This window comes from Oncorhynchus nerka, linkage group LG21, assembly GCF_034236695.1.
Source record: "Oncorhynchus nerka isolate Pitt River linkage group LG21, Oner_Uvic_2.0, whole genome shotgun sequence".
NCBI classification, from domain to species: domain Eukaryota; kingdom Metazoa; phylum Chordata; class Actinopteri; order Salmoniformes; family Salmonidae; genus Oncorhynchus; species Oncorhynchus nerka.
Window position 1 is genome coordinate 12,330,057 of NC_088416.1, and position 18,078 is coordinate 12,348,134.

At 41.5% G+C, this 18,078-nt stretch overlaps 1 protein-coding gene across 1 annotated transcript; it reads left to right on the forward strand.

The window, feature by feature from the left end:
- The first annotated feature begins 528 nt into the window (after positions 1-528).
- Positions 529-16,544, forward strand: LOC115103927 (3-oxo-5-alpha-steroid 4-dehydrogenase 2-like). The gene is made up of 5 exons (XM_029624993.2): positions 529-950; positions 13,773-13,936; positions 14,532-14,633; positions 15,715-15,865; positions 16,066-16,544. The coding sequence occupies exons 1-5, from the start codon at positions 673-675 to the stop codon at positions 16,130-16,132; spliced, it is 762 nt and encodes a 253-aa protein (XP_029480853.1). The 5' UTR covers positions 529-672; the 3' UTR covers positions 16,133-16,544.
- Positions 16,545-18,078: the final 1,534 nt, after the last annotated feature.

Here is an 18,078-nt window from a genome sequence, read left to right on the forward strand (position 1 = left end):
AACTGTAATCCGGTTAAACCATTTCTTTAAATGAATTTTGTCCAATTAATAGCTTTATTATTTTTTTATCTGATTATTTAATCCCTGTTATGTGTTAGTACCAAACCCTGCTCTTCTCTCACAGTGCAATGTCACTGACAGTGGTCGACTGCCAAGCTCCTTTTTAAACAATTGACCCCTTTCCTGACAGAGTGCGTCATGGCAAACTTTATACATTCTTGAGGAGATTGAATGGCCAAGGGCCAACTCTGATCACTCATAATTTTCACATGACATGAAAAACATCAGTATAGTGGTACATGTGGTAGGCAAAGACTGGAGGACAATGTTGTTCATGATTTTGTCTAGGTCTATTCGTTCTGCAATTGTAAGTGGAAGTTAGCCTTTACTAAAAAACAATTACTACTAAAAATGACGTAATCACTCATTAAGTTGTTGTTTTTAAATCTCAGATTTCAACAGTGACTGAAACATGAGAGACTCCCATTGTTTTAAAGGGGAGGAGTTGAGAGTAGTAAGTGTGCCTCTCCCATTCACACACGTCTCACACCAGCATACACAGATGGAGGCTACTCGGTCTTGACAAAGCGTGGAGACCGTGGAAACTTTGCTGGACCCAAGGACCCGAAGAAAGAGAAGGAGAAAAAAGGAGAAAAGGAGAGGGGGATAATAATGGAGTGTAAGGAGAATGTGATCCACTACCTCAGCTGGGGGTTCATCATCAGTGGGGTGGCGTATCTCTTTCAGCAGACCAGGACCCAGACCCCGTACGGACGCTACGTGACCTCGGATGGGACCCCAGGGAGGACCTGCCCTGCCAAGCTGGCCTGGTTCCTCCAGGAACTGCCTTCTTTCCTGGTGCCCATGTTCCTTCTGCTATCCACTGACACACAGCCCAGCCTGGGCAAAGACCTGCTTCTCTGGACCTTCTGTCTGCACTACTTCCAAAGGTATGTGTCCACATTAGCCTGGTCCCCAATCTGTTAGTATTGTCTAGCCACCTGTCTAGACAGAATTAGATCTGTGATGGTGGGACGAGACTATGTCCACATACCAACTTTCAATGGAGTCTCGGATCTTTCACTCATAAATCAACTGAAAAACGTGGCCAACTTTTGTTGTGCAACAGCAGTTATTTCACTTAAAAAGTGTTGAGCGTACATCTTTGCCTCCTACACAGTTGATCTGGGTGTATGCAATACCAATGCAGGCCATTCAATGAAAAGAGTCCCCTATTCCCTATTTTGAGTGAAGGCTAGAGGGACATTCGGTAAAAGAGTGAGGCTTAGACTCCAATTTTTCTCTTTAAAATGTATGATGTAAAAACAGAAAAAAAACATCAATCTCTTACCATCCTTTGCACTGTACTTCAAGTAAATGTTTTTGCACAATTTTCAGTGGAACAATTTTCTCATCATCACTCTGCATGGACACTAAATTAAGAAGCCATCCATCATGGTTTCCTAATAAATGGATGAATCACATTAAACAGAACATGACTAAATTGGTTGGTAAACTGATGCATTCAATGTACGCCACTTTTCCTGAATTGTGTCATTTTGAAAATGAAACCTCGACGATTTGTACGATCATCCAGATATGAAACCGCTCTAATGTGTGGTGCACATTTTATGATGGTGTTTTCCCACAAATTGCATTTTGGAACATTTGCGCGTAGGCCTACTGCCGTGTGCACAATGCTGCGCTTAAAATGTGAAGAAATAATAGTTTATCAACATTTTGATCCAAACATTCTGATCTGTTCTACCAGCCTTACTAATTGATATGGTGTATGCCTCCGCTACACTACACTTTGATACGCATAGTGATAAAAAAAAAAGTGAGTATATGCAATGCCCACAAAAAGTGGGTACACGTAAGGGGTAAACGCCGACGTTCTGTACATTATATTGGAAATAATAGATTGCGGGACTAGGCGTAGCCGAGTAGCTTTCTGTAACTTTGTAGCAAGTATTGTCTACATGTTCTAGGCGCACATTGCGTATTTTGTTTCTAGCAAGAGAAGGAATTGTCTCCTACTGTGATAAGTACCTATCCGCAGTCTGTAGGGTAATGAGGTAACTAGCCTGACCTAAGAACAATGTCTAAACGCTGACACAAGAAAAGCAATGTTTGGGGAAAATTGGAATGTGGATGATGGTCATGGATAGGCGAATAACTATGAAGGTAAATAGATGGCTACAGTTGACTTTTTACATTTTATTTCATGAAATGTTATTCGGCATAGTGTTTCACACAAGTGTGTTAAAATCCATTCAATTAGTTTTATTTAGAAATTCTTTAGTAATAGTTCAAAGCTAAGTCTAGTTGTTTTAATTATTTTAATAAAATATAGGTGGAAATGGTGTTGCACGTCACTTTTAATATCTGCACTATGAGGTGATGTAAAGACCCTCTTTTTAACTCACCTGCACATTAATTTTCTTTGTTCTTTCTTTGTTGTTCCTTTTCCTTACAATCCATTATGTACAACTGCACTAAATATTATTGAAATAATGCACAAATTTAAATCCCCGCAGTCTTTAAAATGACATTCAGGAGCAAAAGATTTTCAATAGTTGTTGTTAATTCATTTAAAAAAAATATTCATTGGAATATAATATTGGAATGGAATATAACTAAAAACATGAAATAACATTGGAATATAACATTTTATAACAATAACTCTTATTCTGTCGGTTAGATAGTCACCATGTGGTATGGTTAAGAATTCAGCACGAGAAATGCATGGTCTCTACTCAAACCTTGTACCCAAAGAGGGCAACATCATGACACTGCCTTCCTCGGCCTCGCCTCTAGGAGCCTCTGGGACCAATCCAATAGAACTGCTGCAGCTTTTGGTTTAAGCAAAAACAAACAAACAACAAGAACACATGACTATTGGTACAATAAAGACTTATAATCACTATATGCAAATATATATTCCCTAAAATGAGTGCTGACTTTTTTTTTATACCAACATTTGGAGCAAGGGTAGGCTTCAGGGTGGAGGTTGTGGTTGAGAAAGATGTGGTGGAGGTAGAGGTTTTGGCGTTAGAGCTGGTGGCGTTGGAGGTAGAGGTGGCAGTGGTGGCGGTGGAGCACTGTGGTTGAATGGATTCTTTGCAACAAAAATATATGAGAAAAATAATACATCGGTGTTAGTACAATAGACACTTTCTACCAAGTAAATGCTGCTTCTGCCACTTTTCGTTAATTTAGATTACTTTTTCTTACCGACAATGGGCTCAGGCTCCTCTATAATCTCAGGCTCTTCTATAACCCATCGAGGATGAGGATGTGGGGTTGCTCAGGGGTGCAACCAACACTGTGGGCAAAGTGGTGAAGATGGAACTGTCGACCCAGTCTGAGTAACTCACCCTTCCAACCAGCAGTTGTTGGTTCATCCTCTTCCGGGGGAAGATGAAGAGGGGCGGTACGTACTGCCTTGCTGCACTGATAGCAACAATTGTGAATCATCATGAGGAATGAAAACAATCTATTTTGTGAAGTGCACCAGTCCCTCCTGCAGCAAAGCACCCCCACAACATGATGCTGCCACCTCCGTGCTTCACGGTTGGGATGGTGTTCTTTGGCTTGCAAGCCTCCCACGTTTTCCTCCAAACATAACAATGGTCATTATGGCCAAACAGTTCTATTTTTGTTTCATCAGACCAGAGGACATTTCTCCATGTGCAGTTGCAAACCATAGTCTGGCTTTTTTATGGTGGTTTTGGAGCAGTGGCTTCTTCCTTGCTGATCAGCCTTTCAGGTTATGTCAATATAGGACTCATTTTACTGTGGATATAGATACTTTTGTACCTTTTTCCCCCAGCATCTTCACAACGTCCTTTGCTGTTGTTCTGGGATTGATTTGCACTTTTCGCAGGTGTGCAGATTTTCCAAGCTGTTTAAAGGCACAGTCAACTTAGTGTATGTAAACCTCTGACCCACTGGATACAGTGAGTTATAAGTGAAATAATCTGTAAACAATTGTTGGAAAAATTACTTGTGTCATGCACAAAGTAGATGTCCTAACCGACTTGCCAAAACTATAGTTTGTTAACAAGAAATTTGTGGAGTGGTTGAAAAACGACTTCAACTGTATGTGGAAGAGAAGACTGGCGCCCCACCCATTTGGCTGAAGCCTGGGTTTTTCACCTCCAGTCCTCTGTGGTGCTGTAGGGTTCTTGGTGGAATGTTGAACACCCTGGCAGCCCCCGTTAAGGTCTTCCCATTTTCTATTGCCTTCGGGGCATGCTGTATCACCTCAGAGCCATAGATTCAACAGTCTGTTTTCTTCTTGTATGTTCATCTGAAAATAAAAACATGAATCATATTAGGAACTGACCTCTATTCTAACAAATGGCTCCTAACCCTAACCCTAACCCTTACCCAAGACCCTCCCTAACATATGGCCCCTAACCCCAACTACCACACACAGCACTGTGTACCATAAGACAAGACAGTTTCTTTCAAACCACCTGACTCAAAGTATTATTATTAACATACAGGGGGGAGAGGTGTTCATTTAAAAGCTCTCTCTTAAAAACATAGCTAGATATCAAGCTGTGTAAAATAGAAATGCATAAAATGCTGTGTAAAATAGCTAAAAGGCTTATAAACTTATAAAGTAAGATGAACTGTAAAGCTATTAGTGAAAACATTTCCAACTGTAATTAAGTTCTATCTTTTTTTATGTATTCTACCTCAGACGATCTTGTAGTAAGGTTGCTAGCTAGCAGCTTATGCTCACCGGCATTCATAACCATAAAGGAGTAGATAGACCCTGGTGGTGGGGTCGGGGGGGGGGGGGGGGGGGGCAACACACTCATCCAGCATATTACTAATTTACTCAAAAATAATCTACATTTTTCTCTAAATAGGTGGATTATCTTTCTTAAGGGTTTCCTACTTGTATATAAAAAAAATACATCTATAGATCTAACTTTATTAAAACAGCTACAACTTTAACATAAAAAAAATCTACTTACCACAAAATTGTTTTGTTAACAAATCTCCAAAAGTTATGAGGAGAGGACATTTTCGTTTGAGCAAAAGCAGTGGCCGCCAATTGAAGGTTTTGGGGAAATAATTTGTTGACATCTTGTGGTCTTAATGTGAATTAAAGGGGGGGACTAGTTACCCCAAGTACCCTATAGAGACAGAAATATATGTTGCTAATATGACTAGGATAATGCATTTGGCTGCTAGACAATGATAGTTGCTTTGAAAACAGAACAGGAGAGAGCATGAAGAATTATTTATAAAATAATTGCCGCCACGTTTCTATGTTGGGATTTTGGCTATAGGCTACTTTGAAGCATGGTAAGGACGCCTCATAATATGAAGTAAAACGTTCAGCTTTCAAACAATTAAAAGGCACAGGAAAAATATAGCGATGCCAATGACAGGCCTAACCTTCTTCTGGTAGATGAAAAGGCTTCCCCAAAAACATTCTCAATTAAATATTAACTAGCTAAAGTAGACTACGCCGACCTAGTAGAATGGTATTATGATTATTTGCATCAATCCAGTGGGCATTTGTTGTTGTTGTTTGCAAGTTGTTGCAAACTTCATCTCATGTACACTACAGACACACAGCTAACCAAACAACAGTGATTGCTAGGTGGCTGCACAGTTTAATTATAGGGTAACTACACTCAAGAATCTACATTTATGTTATTTTTCCCAGACCTCAAAAGTGGTCTCCTCATGTTGTTGAAGCATTTTTGTGGACTTAGAACATCCCATCCATCTATCCCTTAGTCACACGCTATATCTCAGACAGCACTGGCCCAATTTTGACGAAACTTGGCTGAATGATGCATCACGCCATAGAGATCCGGAATTTACTAGATTGGCTGAAGGCAGGAGCTATAGTAATTATCTGACATTTCTGAGTTACACAAGAGAGGAAGAGGCGAAGCGAGAGGGATGGCTGGGTCCAAAATCTATTTTCTTCAGCAGGTGCCGTTTTTTCTTTGGCACATGACCTGGTGTACAGGGAGTTGATCAGCTAAGACTGCAGGGTTCGACATTCAGGGCTCCCCGCTAATCGGGCCACTTAATCAACCTTTCATATGGCCCGCTTGGGCCAGTATATTTTTAACTTCAAAACAAAATATATATACACTACCAGTCAATAGTTTTCTACATTGTAAAATAATAGTGAAGACATCAAAACCATGAAATAACACATGTGTTATTGTGAAAGTGTTAAACAAATCAAAATATATTTTATATTTGAGATTCTTCAAAGTAGCCACCCTTTGCCTTGATGACAGCTTTTCTCTCAACCAGCTTCATGATGTAGTCACCTGAAATGCATTTCAATTAACAGGTGTGCAGACTGCCCAAATGTGCCTAATTGATTTATTAATACATTTTGAAGTTCATAATTGTGCGCATGTTATTAGCTACTGTAAATTGGACAGTGCAGTTAGATTAACAAGAATGTAAGCTTTCTGCCCATATCAAATATGTCTATGTCCTGGGAATATTTTTTGTTACTCTTAACCTCATGCTAATCACATTAGCCTACGTTAGCTCAACCGTCCCGTGGGACACACACACACACACACACACACACTGATCCCATAGAGGTTTTAATACGTTTTAGCCAATCAGTTCTGGTATTGGTGGTATACAGAAGATAGCCCTATTTGGTAAAATACCAAGTCCATATTACGGCAAGAACAGCTCAAATAAGCAAAGGGAAACAACATTCCATCATTACTTTAAGACATGAAGGTCAGTCAATGTGGAAAATTTCAACAACTTTCTTCATGTGCAGTTGCATAAACCATCAAGCGCTATGATGAAACTGGCTGTCATGAGGACCGCCACAGGAAAGGAAGACCCAGAGTTACATCTGCTGCAGAGGATAAGTTCATTAGAGTTAACTGCACCTCAGATTGCAGCCCAAATAAATGCTTCACAGAGTTCAAGGAACAGACACATCTCAACATCAACTGTTCTGAGGAGACTGCGTGAAGCAGGCCTTCATGGTCGAATTGCTGTAAAGAAACCACTACTAAAACGACATCAATAATAAGAAGAGACTTTCTTGAGCCAAGAAACACCAGCAATGGACATTAGACCGGTGGAAATCTGTCCTTTGGTCTAATGATTCCAAATCTGAGATTTTTGGTTCCAACCTCCGTGTCTTTGTGAGACGCAGAGTAGGTGAATGGATGATCTCCGCATTTGTGGTTCCCAACATGAAACATGGAGGAGGAGGTGTGATGGTGTGGGGGTGCTTATTTAGAATTCAATTATTTAGAATTCAAGGCACACTTAATGGTGGTTTGGGATGAGTTGGATTGCAGAGTGAAGGAAAAGCAGCCAACAGGTGCTCAACATATGTGGGAACTCCTTCAAGACTGTTGGAAAAGCATTCCAGGTGAAGCTGGTTGAGAGAATGCCAAGAGAGTGCAAAGCTGTCTTCAAAGCAAAGGGTGGCTACTTTGAAGAATCTAAAATATATTTTGATTTGTTTACACTTTTTTGGTTACTACATGATTCCATTTGTGTTATTTCATAGTTTTGATGTCTTTACTCTTATTCTACAATGTCGAAAATAGTACAAATAAAGAAAAATCCTTGAATGAGTAGGTGTGTCAAAACTTTTGACTGGTACTGTATATATTTGTATTTAATCCTTCAAAATCTTCCTGAAGTCTGATGCTTCACACTTGTTATCAACCAGCAATCGGTTTGAATGACAAGAATGTCAAAGCCTTCCCTCTCTGTCTCGAGTGACCCCGCCTCAGTAGGACACATCCTGGATACTCGCACCAGACACGTCTCAGCCGAGGTGGAAACCACATCAATTCAGAGTTGAACATTGGCACGCACATTGAAAAGTCCCCGACCTGCTTTTCAGTAGTTTTTCCTATAAGACACAGTGATGTCATTATTAGCAAAGAAAGGTTTGCATATGCCTACACTATGGAACTCCTTGCTTGTCAAGACATGAACATTATTTATTCAAATCACCTGTTGGTTCAATACAAAATGTATACTGTAATAATGCTATTCTGTAGACTAGGCCTATATAAATGTTTAATACGAGTTTATTGCTAATGAACATAAAAAATCCCCATCAAAATCAGTCACAATCTACCGCATCCTCCTATGTTGCCCTTCCACATCTGCGGTGGAAAATGGCAGAGCTACAGCGCTGTTTGTCAGACCAGGAGATATCCCGAAAATCGGTCTTCTTACGAAAACATCTGTAGCATCAGAACGGTTTTGCTCTACGACCCCCACAAGACTCGTCTGAATTCGGTAACGCTGATATGTCAACTTCTATCTGTAGCATCTGAACCATTTGGGAAAAACAAACTAATATGACCCCATGATCAAGATGGCGCTGACAGAGCTGGTCACCTCGCTTATAGTCCTTAGGAAACTATGTAGTATTTTGTTTTTTAATGTATTATTTCTTACAATGTTAGCCCAGAAAATCTTAAGTGTTCTTACCTACAGCCGGGAATAATTATTGGATATCAGAGCAACATCAACTTACCAACATCAGGACCAGGAATACAACTTCCCTGAAGCGGATACTTTGTTTGCACCACCACCACCCAGGACATTGGATCTAATCCCAGATGCCGACACAAAACAACGTCGCCCACCCACCGCTTCCGGGTATATTACTCGCCAATTTTAATCTGTGATTGTCACAGCTGTGTATATCCCCCCTCAAGCCGATACCACGACAGCCCTCAAGGAACTTCACTGGACACTATGCAAACTGGAAACCATATATCCTGAGGCTGCATTTATTGTAGCAGGGGATTTTAACAAAGCAAATTTGAGAACAAAGCTAGCTAAATTCTACCAGCATATTGACTGTAGCACTCGTGCGGGCAATACACTGGATCACTGCTACTCTAACTTCCGTGATGAATATAAGGCCCTCCCCCGCCCTCCCTTTGGCAAATCCGACCACGACTCCATTTTGCAACTGCCATCCTATAGGCAGAATCTCAAACAGGATGTGCCCGTGACAAGAACTATTCAATGCTGGTCTGACCAATCGGAATCCACGCTTCAAGATTGCTTTGATCACGCAGACTGGGAAATGTTCCAGACAGCCTCAGAGAATAACATTGATTTATACACTTATTCGGTGAGTGAGTTTATAAGGAAGAGCATTGGAGATGTTATAACCACACTGTGACTATTAAAACCTACCCTAACCAGAAACAGGTGATAGATGGTGGCATTTGTGCAAAACTGAAAGGGCCAACCACCGCATTTAACCATGGAAAGATGACTGGGAATATGGCTGAATATAAACAGTGTAGTTATTTCCTCTTCAAGGCAATCAAACATGCTAAATGTCGGTATAGGGACAAAGTGGAGTCGCAATTCAATGGCTCAGACACGAGATGTGTGTTGCAGGGTCTACAGGCACTCACAGACTACAAAAAGAAAACCAGCCACATCACGGACACCGACGTCTTGCTTCCAGACAAACTAAACACCTTCTTTGCCCGCTTTGAGTATACCGCTACCAAGGACTGCGGCCCTCTCCTTCCCTGTGGCTGACGTGATTAAGACATTTAAACGTGTTAACCCTGGCAAGGCTGCCGGCCAAGACGGCATCCCTAGCTGTGTCCTCAGAACATGCACACACCAGCTGGCTGGTTTGTTTACGGACATATTCAAATCGCTCCCTATCCCAGTCTGCTGTCCTCACATGCTTCAAGATGGCCACCATTGTCCCTGTACCCAAGAAGGCAAAGATAACTGAACTAAATGACTATCACCCCGTAGCACTCACTTCTGTCATCATGAAGTGCTTTGAGAGACTAGTCAAGGATCATATCACCTCCACCTTACCTGCCACCCTAGACCCACTTCAATTTGCATACTACCCCAATAGGTCCACAGACAATGCAATCGCCATCACACTGCCCTATCCCATCTGGACAAGGGGAATACCTATGTAAGAATGTTGTTCATTGACTACAGCTCAGCATTCAACTCCATAGTATCCTCCAAGCTCATCATTAAGCTTGAAGCCCTGGGTCTCAACCCCGCCCTGTGCAATTGGGTCCTGGACTTTCTGACGGGCCGCCCCCAGGTGCTGAAGGTAGGAAACAACATCTCCACTGTTTACCTATGACTGCATGGCCATGCAGGCCTCCAACTCAATCATCAAGTTTGCGGACAACACAACAGTAGTGGGCTTGATTACCAACAATGACGAGACAGCCTACAGGGAGGAAGAGAGGGCACTCAGAGTGTGGTGTCAGGAAAACAACCTCTCACTCAACGTCAATAAAACAAAGGAGATGATCGTGGACTTCAGCAACCAGCAGAGGGAGAATCCCCCTATCCACAGATGGGACAGCAGTGGAGAAGGTGGACATTTTTAAGTTCCTCGGCGTACACATCACATACAAACTGAAATGGTCCACCCACACAGAGTGTGGTCCCCCCGTGTGGTTCTGGGATTTAAGCTCACCGTTCTTGTGATAATTTTGACCCCACGGGGTGAGATCTTGCGTGGAGCACCAGATCGAGGGAGATTATCAGTGGTCTTGTATGTCTTCCATTTCCTAATAATTGCTCCCACAGTTGATTTCTTCAAACCAAGCTGCTTACCTATTGCAGATTCAGTCTTCCCAGCCTGGTGCAGGTCTACAATTTTGTTTCTGGTGTCCTTTGACAGCTCTTTGGTCTTGGCCATAGTGGCGTTTGGAGTGTAACTGTTTGAGGTTGTGGACAGGTGTCTTTTATACTGATAACAAGTTCAAACAGGTGCCATTAATACAGGTAACGAGTGGAGGACAGAGGAGCCTCTTAAAGAAGAAGTTACAGGTCTGTGAGAGCCAGAAATCTTGCTTGTTTTTAGGTGACCAAATACTTATTTTCCACCATAATTTGCAAATAAATTCATTAAAAATCCTACAATGTGATTTTCTGGATTTTTTTTCTCATTTTCTGTCATAGTTGAAGTGTACCTATGATGAAAATTACAGGCCTCTCTCATCTTTTTAAGTGGGAGAACTTGCACAATTGGTGGCTGACTAAATACTTTTTTTGCCCCACTGTATATGTGCATATTCTTATTCCATCCCTTTAGATTTGAGTGTATTAGGTAGTTGTTGTGGAATTGATAGATTACTTGTTAGATATTACTGCACTGTCGGAACTAGAAGCTCAAGCATTTCTCTACACTCGCATTAACATTTGCTAACCATGTATATGTGACCAATAAAATTATTTGATTGTGTTCTCCATTTTGGCTCTACGACCCTCACAAGTGTCATGGGACTCGTCTGAAGGTAACTCATACAGATTAATGGAAGTATGGAGGTATTTTATGAATGTGTTGGTCAATGGGTTTCTATGGGATATAGTAGTAAAGTGGTAGTAAAATTCAAAAGCAAATGATCCATGGTATAACCATCTTAAAAGAATGATGGGTGGCCTGTCCTCTTCTGGCTGTGCCGGGTTGAGATTATAACAGTACATGGCCAAGATGTTCAAACGTTCATAGATGACCAGCAGGGTCAAATAATAATAATCACAGTGGTTGTAGAGGGTGCAACAGATCAGCACCACTGGAGTAAAGGTCAGTTGGCTTTTCATAGCCGAGCATTCAGAGTTAGAGACAGCAGGTGCGGTAGAGAGTCGAAAACAGCAGGTCCGGGACAAGGTAGCACGTGTGGTGAACAGGTCAGGGTTCCATAGCCTCAGGCAGAACAGTTGAAACTGGAGCAGCAGCACGGCCAGGTGGACTGGGGACAGCAAGGAGATCATCAGGCCAGGTAGTCCTGAGGCATGGTCCCAGGGCTCAGGTCCTCCGGGAGAGAAGAGGGAGAGAGAAATAGAGGGAACATACTTAATTTCACACAGGACACCATATTTTCTACATTTATTTTTTATTTAACATTTATTTAACCAGGTAAGCTAGTTGAGACAAGTTCTCATTTACAACTGCGACCTGGCCAAGATACAGCAAAGCAGTGCGACAAAAACAACAACACAGAGTTACACAAACAAAGGTACAGTCAATAACAAAAAATAAATAAAACATTGAAAAATCTATGTAGTGTGTGCAAATGTAGAAGAGTGGGGAGGTAGGCAATAAATAGGCCCTAGAGGCGAAAATAATTACAATTTAGCATTAATACTGGAGAGATAGATGTGTAGATGATGATGTGCAAGTAGAGATACTGAGGTGCAAAAGAGCAAAAGGGTAAGTAATTATATGGGGATGAGGTAGTCGGGTGTGCTATTGACAGATTTACTGTGTACAGTGATCGGTAAGCTGCTCTGACAGTTTATGCTTAAAGTTAGAGAGGGAAATAAAATACTCCAGCTTCAGAGATTTTTGACATTCGTTCCAATCATTGGCAGCAGAGAACTGGAAGGAAAGGCGGCCAAAAGAAGTGTTGGCTTTGGGGATGACCAGTGCAATATACGTGCTGGAGCTACGGGTGGGTGTTTCTATGGTGACCAGTGAGCTGAGATAAGGTGGGGCTTTACCTAGCAAAGACTTATAGATGACCTGGAGCCAGTGGGATGGGCGACAGATATGTAGTGAGGGCCAGCCAACGAGAGCATCCAGGTCACAGTGGTGGGTAGTATATGGGGCTTTGGGGATAAAACGGATGGCACTGTGATAGACTACATCCAGTTTGCTGAGTGTTGGGGGCTATTTTGTAAAAGTCAAAGTCAAGGATCGGTAGGATAGTCAGTTTTACGAGGGTGTTTGGCGGCATGAGTGAAGGAGGCTTTGTTGCGAAATAGGAAGCCGATTCTAGATTTGATTTTGGATTGGAAATGCTTAATGTGAGTCTGGAAGGAGAGTTTACAGTCTAACCAGACACCTAGGTATTTGAAGTTGTCCACATATTCTAGGTCAGAACCATCCAGAGTAGTGATGCTAATCGGATGAAGAGCATACACTTAGTTTTACTAGCATTTAAAAGCAGTTGGGGGCTACGGGAAGGAGTGTTGTATGGCGTTGAATCTCGTTTGGAGGTTTGTTAGCACAGTGTCCAAAGAAGGGCCAGATGGCCCAAAGAAGGGCCAGATGTATACAGGATAAGACAGGAGAAATATTCCAGATATAAAAGACTGACCCTATCCCCCTGACACAAACTATTGCAGCATAAATACTGGAGGCTGAGACAGGAGGGGTCGGGAGACACTGTGGCCCCGTCCGACGATAGCCCTGGACAGGGCCAACCAGGCAGGATATAACCCCACCCACTTTGCCAAAGCACAGCCCCCACACCACTAGAGGGATATCTTCAAACCACCAACTTACTACCCTGAGACAAGGCTGAGTATAGCCCATGAAGTTCTCCGCCACGGCACAAACCCGAGGGGGGCACAAAATATCCAGCAACGGCCAATATTCAGCAACTTTGCACAACCATTGAAGAGGAGTGGGACAACATTCCACAGGCCACAATCAACAGCCTGATCAATTCCATGCGCTTTTTTTAACGGTCTGTGACAAACAGATTCTAATCTAAAATATTTCTGATCCACGCCCCTACCTTTTTTTTAAAGGTCTGTGACAAACAGATTCTAATCTAAAATAGAAATAGACGTGATCTCCTATTCTACTTGTTACAGGGGAATGTTTGTTCTACACAATCTATTTCTATCTACGTTAAGAAACACGGCCCTGCATGGCTTCCAGGTACTCACATTGTTTGTACACAGCAGCGCTATATTGACCCATCTTTGACTTGATTTCTTTAATCAATATTTGTCTATTTTCTTGCAAGAACATTCATCTACTCCTTGCGGACCAAAGGCCGCCCTTCCCCTCTCTACATTGTCTTCTCTGCGGTAGTCTTCTGCTCTGTCAACGGTTTTCTCCAAGGCCACTACATGCTCCACTGTGCCACGTACGATGATGCGTGGCAGACCGACATTCGTCTGTACACCGGTAAGATCTGAGATACCAGCGGAAATTATTTCTCAGTCGTTTCCCAGCCCTTATTCTGAATATTACAGTGCCTGGATGATGTTCACAGACATTTAACAGTCATTTGGTATCCTATGTTGAAGCCTCAAATAAATGCTATAGATATATTTCCAAAGTAATGTAATTTCACCCTTTAAAAAGGGTAACATTTGATAACTGCTAGAGCTACTGTAGATGAAGTCTGAGATCAAAAACATAAAAATAAAAAAATTGGTTAGGAAAACACAACGGGAAAACCAGTCGTGCAGTATGGGAGACTAATCTGGCCAGAGAACTTTGAGGTTTTTAGCCTGGAACTGTGACAAAACAAGTTGGCATTCGCTTCCTCCTTGCAAATGTTCTGTGTTTATTGGTCAGCTTCAAAACATGCATTTTTGGTCTCAGCAGGATATGGGATGATACGTTTGACAGTACTCTTCCACAAGAATATAAATAATGATTTGTTGATTTTGGGGTTGCATCTGCCAGCATGAAATATTTTAACAGCTCATACATTTGTTTTTTTATAGAACTAGAATGTGGTTTGCATTAAGCGCCTGTACTGTTTGCTTTTCAGGTTTGCTGATATTTTTCCTGGGAATGGCCATCAACATTCACAGTGACCACATTCTTCTAAATTTGAGAAAACCTGGAGAAGTTGTTTACAAGATTCCCAAAGGTACCAGATGAATTCTGGTTAACAGATGTCAGGCAGTGTTTCAGGCAACTGTTCCAGTCTTGTGAAACAATAGCAAAAACGTCAATCTTTAGCCAAATAACTAACTATGTTCGGTACTGTTTAGTTAGTCACTGTCTGCACAGCCATGTGATGATAAACAGAACAAGAAGAGCATATTCAGAACATTCTGGTGTCAATGTGAACTTTTGCTTTTATTTCTACTTACTTTTGCTTTGTAAGGGCTATGCCTGTGTTGATCGAAATATATTTAAAGGCCCAGTGCAGTCAAAATGCAGTTTTCCTGTGTTTTATATCATACTGTACAACAGCTGATGAAACTAACACTAAAGGTGTGAGAAAAAAAACTATTTCCTGATAATTGCTGGTTGAAAATACAATCTACACAGACCTTCTATTCAGCAGGTTTCATGGGCAGGAGTTTTGGCTTTTCATGGTGACAACACCATGTGGTAAATTGGTTAATAGACAAATAACAGAGTGTTCCAAACCTCTCTGCCAATAACGGCTAGTTTTTAGTTTCCTCCTCCCCACTACTCACAGACAGTCCTGGCTAAATTATTGCTTGAGAAAGATTTTTTGTTATAGCTAAAAAGCTATTTTTGCCTATTTTAATAGAAATCTATTACAGTAAGGTACTTAATTGTTACCCAGTAAAAATGTGATATTGATATAAACACTTCTGCATTGGGCCTTTAAGTGCTAATGTAATCACCAGGGTCATAGAAGATTGTGAGCAAAGTACACACGGCATTCAGTTTCGCCAAGAAACACAGGAAGCAAACATTCCTGTTTTCTGGGCCATTACCTCGCGGAAAGGTTAAAAAGTAACATCTTGCAACTATTATCAGAACCTTGCGGCACAGCAGATGTTTTCACCCACCTTTGGGCGAATTAACTATCCAATCCCTTGACATGGGGTGCTGTGTCCAAAAAAGGTAGTAGATATGAAGTAGGGTCTGAAAGTTCAGGGATTGAATTGTTTTGAACTACTCTAAATGTATGAGTGTACAGACCCTACTTCATTACTACTGAATTAACTGTCTGACCCTTTTTACTCCAGGGGGAATGTTTGAGTATGTCTCCGGAGCAAACTTCTTTGGAGAGATTATGGAGTGGTGCGGGTATGCCCTAGCAACGTGGTCCCTGCCGACATTCTCCTTTGCCCTTTTCACTATGTGCTCGATCGGACCGCGGGCCTACCACCACCACAGGTACTGACAGGTCCAACCTCAAGAGCCTTCCGTAATCTCTTCATGCACATACTCACACCGATACACTCATGTTCACTGGTATTGATACAACTTTAGGTCTTTCAGCAAAGCAGTAACCATGGACTGTCTTGTGTTGACATTTTACAATGGAAAAGCATGGTAGTAGGATTCCTTCAATATGACATTCTCATCTCTTTCAGGTACTACCAAGAGAAGTTTGAAGACTACCCCCAGTCGAGGAAAGCTGTGATACCATTCATATTATAAGAAGAACAGCAAACCAGAGAAGCCTTAATAAATGGACTGACCTAGCTAAAATCATTAGTCATAGCCATGATATTGGCATTTACGGAACTCTGAAATGAAATGCTTTCATTAACTAGACATATTCCTCTCATCTCATTGTATTCAGAGCTAGATCATATTTCACACCTGCAGCAACAGATCTGTAATACCATACTCCCAAATGCTTGGAGGAATGAATTATGTGGCAGCATTTGGCATGGTCAAAGCTCAATGAAGGATAAAGAATTCAGGGTGAAGAGAAAGGGGGTGGTGGGTAGGTCTTGAAGGAATAAAGGAAGGGACGACTGACTGCCTTTTCTTCGTTGTGCAAAAAGTGATTTCTTAGATGCACTACTTCACTTTTAGAAAGGCTCATTAAACCTCCGCTTATTTACCTTGTGGTCTGAAAAAAACCTTGGTCTGTTTTTATTATGCAGTTTATCAAAAATGTGATTAATAACTACTGCATATGTTAATTGCACTTTTTAATTTCATGCTTGCTTGGTTGATTACATAAGTCCAAAGGCAAAGTCATCCTTCATTCGGTGGGAAAAAGGCACAGCTTACTGGAAATCATGTGAATGTAATATCTGGCTAAGCAGTGACATTCATCAATCAATTAAGTTCCGTAGCGATGGAAAACATTCCCGCCCTCGGGAACGAGAGTCGAGCTTAGTGCATCACTGAGGTTCTTGACAGACAAGCTTAACAGTATGTGTTATGACATGACAGTAGTTGTAATCCTCCAATTCCACCACTAGGGGGTAGTATAAGCGTTTTCATGAGGGTATCATGTTTTAGAGAGTGCAACAACATAGTCCTCTAAAAACAGACAGGCCACATCAATATTTCAATTTAAGGTGGTTTTCTAATTTCCTTCATTGGCACTGATCTGGAGAAAGAGCAGTGCTGATGATGGAAAAGATTACATTCTTTCCACATTACTGAGCCAGCTGAGCTGTATTGCGCTGGCCTGGCCACGCATTCACCATAGTTGCTGGAACCATGCTGGAAAGGAGCATGTCAAAATTAAAGCATAGTACAGTTTGGGTCAGCACAGTAGTGTGAAACGGGCCTTAGAGATGGAACATGTTAGCAATGGTCCCAATATTGCACTCAATTGTGATGGTACTTAAGCCCACTCTTTGGTCTAATTGAATACAATCTCAAGTTTTGTTTGCGTTTCATGACTGACATTTGAAATGTAATTGATTATGTGATGTCTGTAGTGTCTTGAAATTCAGCCCTGATCTTCCCTGGGTGAAATATGTTCATACTCCACACACCTGTAAGCAAGTTACTCTGCAGTTTGACTTATTGTGAAATTCATCGTTTTATTTGATCTCTAACAGAGGAATAACATTTACAGCTAATCAAGCACAGGTAATTACATCATTATCTTCCATTTACTCCACACGTGAATTGTTAAATAGATAGTAGTCCACTGGCAAAATGCCTCACCACTAGTCACTCCTGGGAATCCTTCTCTTTCAGTGCCATCTCAGAGCGAGCGACACTTCTCATAGCCCTCTGCATGAGCCAGGTGGTTAAATGGATGCCAAGGAAGGACCCCCCAGCCACCCACAGCCAGTTCTTCTTCAACCAGCTCTGGGGCTTCATAGTCTCAGTCCACTATATAGCCTAGTCGGTGTTGTCCTTTCTGAAGGATGTGTACGTCACTGGAACAAAACAGAGAACAATTAGGATACAAGATACTCGTGGTTCCCTACCATGGCAACTCCGAATGAAGGTGATCTACACAACTGAAAGATGTGTCACTTTATGGTTACATTAAATATGATTTAGCTACTATAAGACCTTGACATGCCTTAGATTAGAGTGCAGAGAGAAAATGTCACATAATACATCCGAGATTGATAGGATGATAATCATGACTCATGACATAACAATGATAAAGAGCTCCAACG

What these genes read in the sequence shown, in the direction of transcription:
- LOC115103927 (XM_029624993.2), top strand. Translation starts at nt 673, where the DNA reads ATGGAGTGTAAGGAGAATGTGATCCACTACCTCAGCTGGGGGTTCATC. An exon ending in CGACATTCGTCTGTACACCG is followed by an intron (nt 13,937 to 14,531) that starts GTAAGATCTGAG and finishes TTTGCTTTTCAG; the next exon opens with GTTTGCTGATATTTTTCCTG. An exon ending in CGGGCCTACCACCACCACAG is followed by an intron (nt 15,866 to 16,065) that starts GTACTGACAGGT and finishes CATCTCTTTCAG; the next exon opens with GTACTACCAAGAGAAGTTTG.